The 9,993-nt window shown below is 44.8% G+C and overlaps 1 protein-coding gene across 1 annotated transcript; it reads right to left on the bottom strand.

Moving 5' to 3' along the window:
• Positions 1-4,694: 4,694 nt before the first annotated feature.
• Positions 4,695-9,711, bottom strand: six4a (SIX homeobox 4a). The gene is made up of 3 exons (XM_062440282.1): positions 8,815-9,711; positions 6,411-7,111; positions 4,695-5,392 (listed from the first exon to the last, which is right to left on the bottom strand). The coding sequence occupies exons 1-3, from the start codon at positions 9,546-9,548 to the stop codon at positions 4,782-4,784; spliced, it is 2,046 nt and encodes a 681-aa protein (XP_062296266.1). The 5' UTR covers positions 9,549-9,711; the 3' UTR covers positions 4,695-4,781.
• Positions 9,712-9,993: the final 282 nt, after the last annotated feature.

Raw genomic sequence — 9,993 nt, 5'->3', positions numbered from 1 at the left:
GTGGTGGGGGGGGGGGGGGGGGGGGATTTGGTGACATTGAAAGGAAAAAAGGAAAACCTCACAAAAAATAAAAAATAAAAACAAGAGACACAGCATATTAATCTTAATTTATAAGTCAGTTTTATGAAGTGTTGTCTCACCACAAAACATTTAAATGTAGTTGCACCTGAAATAAACTTAATCCAGCTACAGGAATATCATACAACAATTAGATCATTTAGGCCACATATTAATTGTCCAATGATCTAATTTAATCAGTGCGTCACATGGAGTTTCAACTCATGTGTCTTAAATGTCTCTTTAATTAAGAGTTAAAGGGGTTTCTTCGCTGAAGTGAAAGGCTCTTTAAAAAAAAAAAAGAGACACAGCTCCTTTTCTCAAAACACAACACAACTGTTGACATGAGTGAGTTAAATGAAATTGGAGCTGCAATTATCAGCTTAACAGAGTTTCCTGTCATGTTGGAAAATTAGACCTGGTACAAGTGCGCTGGGGTTAGAGCCCCCCTTCTCAATCCCACCACCACCACCATCAAAATCATTACGCATTTCCTCTGAGGGCCACATCCACAAATATGCAATTACGGCCTTGGCTTTTACAGTGATCTGCTCGGTAAACACGCCAGAGGCAAATAGATGGAGATTTCAGTTTTGGAAGGGGAAATTCTTATTTTATTTCTTTCTAGCGGCAGGGTTGAGATGGCTAAGTAAACAAACCCAGCGGCCGGACAAACACGTAAACAGACTAAAGGAGCGATTTCGACGTGCTGCGCTCCCATATGTGTGCCTGCTGACAGGGAGGGGGCGCCATCCCAATACTGTGACTCCTGAGAGGATTAGTTGATAAAGTTTTAGAAGTCAGACAGTTGAGAAGCAGGTGTGTGTGTGTGTGTGTGTGTGTGTTTGTGTTTGTGTGTGTGTGTGTGTGTGTGTGTGTGTGTGTGTCCACGATCTCCACTGCTCAGGCTTCATCTGCTCTGCTCCTGTTACAAAGTGGTGTTTTTCTCTCTGGGAAATACCGTTTGACCACTGTGGTGTGGACATGATGCTGCCTCCCAGCTGCTGCCCCTCTCTCTCTCTCTCTCTCTCTCTCTCTCTCTCTCTCTCTCTCTCTCTCTCTCTCTCTCTCTCCCTCTCCCTCTCCCTCTATCACTGTGTGTATGTGGGTGGTATGTGTGCATCCCCCCCCCCCCCTCTCTCTCTCACACACACACACACACACACACACACACACACACACACACACACACACACACACACACACACACACACACACACACACACACACACACACACACACACACATATGACTTATGTTTTCTGTCCTCGTAGTCCAGAACTAATCATGGTGGTTGCATCTTCTCTTCTCTCCCAGACTGGATGATGGAGCACATACCTTCCACTCTGTCAAGCAACAACTCAGATATTTCAAGAAAAAACTGTTTGTTTGTTATAGTTCACTGAAAAACATCTTCTTTCCACAACCTGTTAGGGGCTGATAGCCTTAGTTTCTGGCTTGAAACTGCTTGGCCAGTATTGGTGGGTCTGTATGAGCGGGCTGGTACCCGCTGACCCCTGCCCTCTCATTAGTGGGACGTGGAGCAGTGGAGTACCGTGCTCCCCAGGTCATGTTACATATGGCTTGCAGTCTGCTGTGCCGCATTAAATGTCAGCTTTGAAACCATCTGAAAGATCAGAGGCCAGTGTTTTTAATAAGGCCAGAGTTCTGGGGGAGTTCCCTGCTTTTACTGCGCACCCAAGTATGTTTTACGTTGCATGTTTGAATTTGTGGACAAAAAGATCCACTGCTATTTAGACATGGGGATGTCCAAATTTTCACGCATAAAGGAAGCAGTAAAATTTAAATTTACTTAATGTCATGCTGTAGTCCTCATGAAAAATGTAAAACACATCTTTTATTGAGGCAACAATTGTGCTTCTTTCCTGTCTAATTTACAGGCACAATACAAAGGTGGAATTCTGGGTTTTCTGCGGCCCCCTCCCCGTGTGACCGATAGACCATGGGCTCCTGCTGCGAATGGGATATTGTTCTGGGCTCCAACAAAGCTGTTTTCACCCTCTTCAATATTACAGGAGGAGTTACCTGATACCTAACAATCAGCTAATCCACTGCCCATGGCGACGAGGTCACCTGTGCACAGGTAACTTTATCCTGCTTGCCTGCCTCTCCCTCCCTTTCCAGCCCCCCTCTCTCTCTCTCTCAACAGTGAGCACAGACAAACAGCCTCTGTTTATTTAGGTCATCAGTTAGATCGTATATAACTCCTCCTGCAAGGATCCACTGAGAGGACAACACCTAAAATCCACCGCAGACATGCTGTGAATAAAATCAAATCCCCCGCTGTTCATCCATTTGTCAAACCCTGTCTCTATCTTATCTCTCTTTGCTGGTTTGGTCGGTTGCCTACTGTGTGATCAAGCATTGGGTGGAAATTCATGAATTTACCCAGAATCCCCTCAAGCTGTGAGAGGAGCTCAGGCTCTTTGTGGATAGAGGCTCTGTGTCTGTGAGTGACAGCACCTCAGATTCACTCTTCCACATGTTGGGGGGCAAAGGAGGGGGTTGGTATGGCCTTCGCTCAGGCAAAAGACCATTGGATTGGACTGGGCTGTGGGGAGCTGCAAGACCCCCCACCCAAAAGGAGCTTTACCTCTGGAAATCTCATTGCTGTTTATTTGAATTACAGGGGCTGAGATGAGAAAAGGAGGGCTAATGAACTCCAGGTTGCCAGGCATGTGTAAACGATCACTGCAGGTTTGCAGAGAGCTGCACCAGGCTTGCAGGATTACTGCATGTCAGTTTTTCCCCTCATCCTCACAGTTTGGCTACATACACGCGTCTTAAATGTTGGGAGGACATGTGCTCTCTGTCTGTCATGAACTCCCTTCATTACCGACATGTTGTGTCCCCAAAATCTTGTGAAAACAGGATCTAAACTTGCGAGAAAGAATTAAAAAAAGGGTGTCTGTTTTATGTTTTTATAAATATAAACTTTTATTGCAGTATGGAGATTTAGAAAAATACATTCACATAATTTCAGATAACAAACATATAATTCAAACTAAGATAAAAAAACAAAACAAAACAAACATCAGTTTTACTATTTGCCCGTCACTCACTTTTGGTATATGACATTAAAGCACTGAGGATACTTTCACTGAAATGTCCTTTCAAATTGATGGGATTATTTCATGAATCCTGACAAAGGAAAAAAAAGTCTACTATGAAGGCGCGTGATGCACTGATAGATTTGTGTGAGTTGGCTGTGAGGCTGAAATGTGCTATTATGGTCATGTATGACAGCGAGGAATTAGGCTCCTGTTGTGAAAAGGACCGGACACACTTGACAAATGGGCTCCACATTCTCTTGTCTTTCCCTCATCTGACACCCAACAAATGTGCCAGTGAGGGCGGCGGCTGTGGTAAATCTCAGAAGTCGAGATGTTTCTGCCTGCACACCATCGCAAGAGCCACAACGGAGCTTCCTTTCAGTGTTATTCACAAAACAAAAGTAAAAGGCACTAGTGTCCAAAACATGACACCATGCAAAGAGAAATCATGACAATCCCTCTCCGTTTTAAAGTGGGACCATAATAAAAAAAGTGTCCTCTTAGTCACTTGTAACTTCTATCCCTTTGTTACTTATACATTTTGAAAAGCATACACACCGTCGATGTTTGCATCTGTCTTTATAGAAAAATATCATCCATGATTACTGACATTTGGAGAGACACGTCAAAATGAAACACGATATAGTATAACATGGTCACATCTAATTAACGTACTATGAGTTGCAGCGTTATAAACAACATATGATGAACAGCATGTGTGACCTTTTGATCATCACTCATATCTTGGTCTCACGGTGGACGATGAGGCTTGAAATAGGAGTCATTGCTGAAATAGTGTGCATTTGTTGAGGCGTGTCACACTGACAAACCCTGCAGCATGAAGGCTGTTTCAAACATGTACATTGTAATGTCATTGTGGTAGTGCAAATGCCAAAACAGACTGACGCCATTGTATATTTTAAGTAGCAGAAAGGCACATTAACTCTAGTCCCATTATCAGCTGAAACACTTCTAGTTTATTTGGTATGATATAAAGCATAAATGCAGAGTTTCGCAGGGATTTGAGAGGCATCCAGACAATTTAAGGTGCTTACTGAAGGGCACTTTTTTTCCTCCTAAATCAGCAGCTTTGTGTGTTTTTATTCTCTACATTTGTGCAGTCCTTCAGTAAAGCTGTCGCTGTTTAACTGACCATTTTCACAGAGACGCTCTCCCTCTTCCCCCTACTGAATGACCTTTTTGGTTTGACCCAGATGACGCATTTAGTTTGGAGGAACATCCTGGTCACGTGACTCGAGGCATTCCAGCACCTGCTTCTGCAGATCAAATCCACTCAACAGGAAGTAGCAGGTGCTGTCTATAAAAAATGCACATTTAAACATGGCTCAAACAACATACAGCAACTTTTTCTTCTAGCACAAAACAGTTGTAATGTTTCGTCTTACGAACGGGGCGTTTAAAACAGTTTATAATTTTTTTTTTTGATAAAATGATACTGCCCATCCACAGGGCTTCTCTCTGAGTAGAGTGCATTGTAAAAGTCAAATTAACACAATATCTGCAAATAATTTAACATTTAAAGGAAATGAATGGTAAAAAAAACACACACACACACGCACACACAAAAGTAAAAAGTTTCACCATATCACTGCTTGGGCCGACATGAGTGCTTCTGCAAGGAGATTGAGGTTAAAGGTCAGCCATGTCCTCATCCATCTGCACTGTCTGTAGTTTGGCTAGCTCCTTCCCCTCCACAGCCTCCATCTCCCCGCACATCGCCCGCACCATCTCGTTCACGCCTCCTACTGAGCCTGAACCGTCCACCTTGTTCTCTGACAGGTTCATGTATTCGCTGTTCATGCCGGGGCCCATCAGGTGGCCTCCCCTAATCTCGTGGCCCCCGAGGTACTCCGTGGGCTGAAGATGGTGGTGGCTGCTCGGGTCCGTATGGGCCATCAGGGGCGTGCTGACAGTGAGGGTGGTGTAGACCTCAGGCTCTGGGCTGGATGACGTGATGGTGGGGACCTCCACGGCTGAGATGGGACCTTGGCTGGAGGGAATCTCTTGAGAGTTGGGGGTAGTGTAGCTAATCTGACCGTTGGGGTCCAGGTGGAGTCCGTGGTGGTACGAGGAGTAGACGCCTCTCTCCAGAGGTTCCTTCTTGATGGACGGCTGGCCGACGTTGCTCATGCTGTAGAGGACTGTGCTGTGGTGCAGGGACGACATGGTCAGCTTGTCCTGCTGCTGGAACGAGTCATCGTTGGAGGAGCTCACTGCTACGTTGTTTAGAGACATGGTACCTGGAATAACATAATCATAGATCAATACATGCAGTATATGAACATCTAGCTATTCCCACTTCTAGGTCTCCTCACTTCTTACAGTATTATATGTTTCATTTACAGCAGACCTCAGCCCCAGAGTTGCTGTTGTATGTCCCACACACTTTACAATCTCAAAACTGGACACTGTGGTGCCTCAGAAAACTGATGGAAAAGCCTGCCAGGACTCAACAGCAAGCTGCAATTTCTGTTTTTCCTTATTATTCATCCTGGTGTGGATTCTCTGGTTTATGTCAAAGTAAGTGCTGTAATGGCTTATTCCCTGTTAGTGTGTTTCATGGCCTCTGATTGTCTGAAACATACCCCCCTCCCCCCTGTGCTCTGGAGATCAAGAGTGCAATGATGATGAGTGATGTTGACTTCAGAACTTGTTTTTATTCATCTCTGGGGTTTTCAGAGGACCACCTCCTTTCTGCGTGTGTGTGTGTGTGTGTGTGCATGTGGGGCCCTTCCCTGTTTCTTCAGCGCTCTGTTATGTGTAGTATCAGCCCTTTGGGCTACAGCCCAAACGCAGACAAGCCAAGAATAAAGCTGCTCAGATATATTGGGTGGACGTAGTAGAGACCTGTTGACAAACCACCAGGGACGTGCAGCACTGCACTAAAACATTTAAGGAGAGCAAAGGGCAGCAATGACCTGCTATCAAGCTGGGAGATCTGTCTATCTATTTTATTATATATGACTGTAGAAGATTATATCCGGATTTAAATTATGCTAAAACTGTGATGGATCTTATTTTTGTCTTCTTCTGGTCTTGATAGATCAAATAATATAACAGCATTCCATTACAGCAGATTTAATATATTAAATGAGTTAAATGAATTGCGAATTGTGAAGCAAAAATATTGAAATATTTAATTTATGCCCAATTTCCAACTCAATATATCAAAATGTATATTCCAAATAAACACGACAACAAAGTTATTTTAGTTATAAACAAGCATGAAATATTAAATAGATAATTTTCCTAACCCACCTGGAGTGATTGTTGAGGAAGAAGACGAAGAGGAGAGCTGCAGGGGAGGAAGACCTACGTCGCTGTTGAGTAATGAGCTGCCATCACTGTCAGACACTCCGCTCGGTACCTGCACCAGGCTGTAGCCGCCCAGCTGGAGTGCACCTGACGAGGAGCTGAACGTCAGCACAGAGGAGCCCCCGTTCTGAGCAGCCATGGTGTGAACCCCTTCCAGCTTCACCTCCGTCCCATTCACACAGCCAGAGTAGGAGCCATACTGCAGGGCTGAGTCCTCAGCAGAGCTGCCCAGTCCTTTCTCCTGCCCCGACTGCATCTGCATGTCCACTCCAGAGCCCCCCAGCAGAACCCCACCAGACGGCCTCAGAGGGTTGAAGGCCAAGGGCTGGATGCCCAAATTGAGCCCGTTGAAGAGGATGTTTCCGGGTGTGTGGAGGTAAGACGAGCTACCATTGTGAAACACGGTGGAGGAGTTGTTGCTTGTTATTAGACTGCCATTGTAGAGACCACCACTGCTGGAACCGGGGGGCATCTTGATATCCCCGATCTGCTGAATGACCACCCCACTGTCCAGAGGCCCTGTTTGAATGGGAAGGGTCCCATGTGTGATCACCCCATCTGAGGAGTTAGAGAGGGGCCGAGGAGACAACTCCTCCTGACCTTTGCTAGACTCATCCTCTGTGCTGTGGTTACCATCAGATTCACTGTGGAAAAAAGGAGAATTTTGTGTCACAAAACATATACAATAAATCATATGTGGGAAATTATTAGAATAAGATGTCATTAAGCTGCTTTTTGGGTTTAAAAAAAAAGAGATTAAAAATTGTGTATGTGTATATACATATAAAGTACTATTTTAATATTTCTGTTCTGTTGGGCAAGAAAGAATACACTCTCTAAAGCATTATTACAACCACAAAGCAGAAATTCAATAAAATACAATTTTGTCCATTGTCTCCACCCACGTCTTGTCTGTGAGAGCAGACAGGGTCACATTGGTTGCTGTGTTCCACAGCTTTGAAGAGCAGCCTGTGTTTGTGAATGTGAAGCCCTCTTACCTCATGGAGTGCTTCACTGACAACAACCAACCAACGTGCAACCATTTGGTGCAATAAATTCTGGTGTGACAAAATGCCAGCACTGGTGGCGTGACAAAACAAATGGCTCTAACTGGTTATTTGCATTCCTTTCCCCCCAATTTAAAATGTATAAATAAATATAAATATTTTATATATAAATTCCTTATTTTAAATTTTGAAGAAGAAACAACCTTAAAAACAATATGTACGAATGAGGCTGTTATAGTTTATTTATTAGCCTCCTTTTTAAAGAGTGATTCAAACAGCTGCACACCCCCCTCCCCCTGCCTGCCAAAACGAAAATAAAAAAACTCCTTAACCCCCCCTCTTCCAGGAACAGATATACAGATAAGTTGGGCAACAAGTGGCAATGAAGTTTGTTGAAATTGTCCACACGTTATAAGAGGTTATAAAGTTCGACAAAACATGGGTTCAAAATAATTTTGTAGCTGTTTAAAGTCAGTCTATAATGGCTTGTGTGTGTGTGTGTGTGTGTGTGTGTGTGTGTGTGTGTGTGTGTGTGTGTGTGTGTGTGTGTGTGTGTGTGTGTGTGTGTGTGGGAGAGAGAGACAGTGAGAGGGGTCACCTCCACCAGGTGTGCGTCAGCTTTGTTCACAGAAAGGCACACATGAAAGAAGACAAAATTCAGTCTGTTTGTGAAGAGGATTATAAAATGAAACGCAGGAAGCTGATGGAAGCTCTGAGATCCTTTTTGGTCTGAGAGGAACAAAAAGTGATGAAAATGATTTATGTGCTGGGCTCGCATGCACACGCTACACACACACACACACACGCACTCACGCACACACACATAAAACATGAGAAGAAGAAACATAAGTCACCTTTTGAATAGCCTCATCAAAGTTTAGCCGCTTTATGTGTGTGACAGTCAAATTATTGGAGTGTGTAAGTTACTATGTTATTTTGTTGCTTATGGTTTCCATGCCTCTTGGCACCAACACACTTGAAACCGGATCTGAATGGCAACCGCTTCATATTTCAAAACATTAAAAGCGTGCCCCAAACCATTTTACGTGTACTTTTGTTGTTTCTTAATTATTAACAGTTAATGATTCACATTATGAGGCCATTAAAGTGTGTCCAACGGGAGATTATGAATTACACTGAGAACAGTCAGTCACTGACTTGAGTGTGAATGGTAATAAAAGCGTCCTTCCACGAAAAAAAGCTTTCAAATACTTAGTAAAAAATAGCCAATTTTAATGCGCATTTTACGCACAGAACACTCTTCTTTTTAAAAAAATTATTTGGGTGATAAGACTCTTGTTTTTGAAACAGTGTGTGGCTTCATCGTTTTGTTGCCTCACCTTTTTGATTGTGCCTCGGACGGATTTCTATCTCTCTGTCTCCTGTTTTTGAACCAGTTGCTGACCTGGGTCAAGGAGAGTCCTGTAATCTTGGCGAGATTTCTTTTCTCGGCAGGAGAGGGGTACCTATTCTGATTATACAGATCCTTCAACGCGTTTCGGGACCTCTCCTTGAAACAATAAACAGTCTCCTCGCCGTCCCAGATAGTCCTGGGGAGAGGGTACTTTCTCCGGATCCGGTACTTGTCCACTGCGCCCAAGGGTCTCCCCCGCGCCTTCTCCGCCTCGGTGTACCGGGACTTGTACCACAGATCTTGCAGAAAAGTGTGGTTGGACGGGCTGAAACTGTGGTTCTCCAAAATACTGTACAGCTCCTGATACCGAGCCTGGTGGTAAGCAACGAGGGCTTGGGCTTTTAGGATGCTTTCGTTGCCGCGTAGCAGGTCACTCTGTGGTAGGGACCACAGGAACCTGGCCAGCCGGTCCACATTGCCTCCCTGCTGCAAAGCCTCGCAGACACACGCCACTTGCTCCGGGGAGAAAGCCAGGGAGGAAGCGGCGCTCACCAACAGCTCCGTGCGCACCGTGTCTGTGTTGGGAGTCGTGCGCTCCATGGACAACTCCGCCGCGTCCAGCGCCACAAGCTTGATGCACTCCCGTTTATCCACTTCCTTTACATTTTCCCTCTTGATGTCATTAGCTGTTGTGACTTCTCCGGCAGAAGAAGAAGACATTTTTTTTGTTCAAGCCTTCCCTGGTAAAGTCACTCCTCCCAGCTCGATCAGGTTACCTCCTCGCCATGCGAATGCGATCGGATATCTGACAGCAGCTGTAAGTAGATATCTCTCTCCCCTTTTCCTTCCAACGTGACTTTTACTCTGCGGGGACTGGAGCTGGAAGGAGACGCACTGGGGTCTATCTACAGGAGAGCCACGCTATTGGCCGATCAGGGGCCCATAAGGGAGGAGCAAGCGGGATTCAGACACGAATGTTTGGTTTCCAGCTGTCAGTCATATAGCCTCCAGTATATTCCCGTAGCTCACCTGTGCAAGGTGAGTGCTTTTGGGATCGTGGGAACGGGATACCCTTGTTGTCTGTATTGTCAGGAGATGCCATGGCTGTGGGTATGCAGAAACAAATAAGCATTAGAGACTTTAAATTCTCATATGGAGGTATGGA

Source organism: Scomber scombrus, chromosome 19 (genome assembly GCF_963691925.1).
Source record: "Scomber scombrus chromosome 19, fScoSco1.1, whole genome shotgun sequence".
Taxonomy (NCBI): Eukaryota; Metazoa; Chordata; class Actinopteri; order Scombriformes; family Scombridae; genus Scomber; species Scomber scombrus.
Note: the sequence above shows the minus strand (reverse complement) of the source record. Positions and strands in the feature narration are given on the sequence as shown.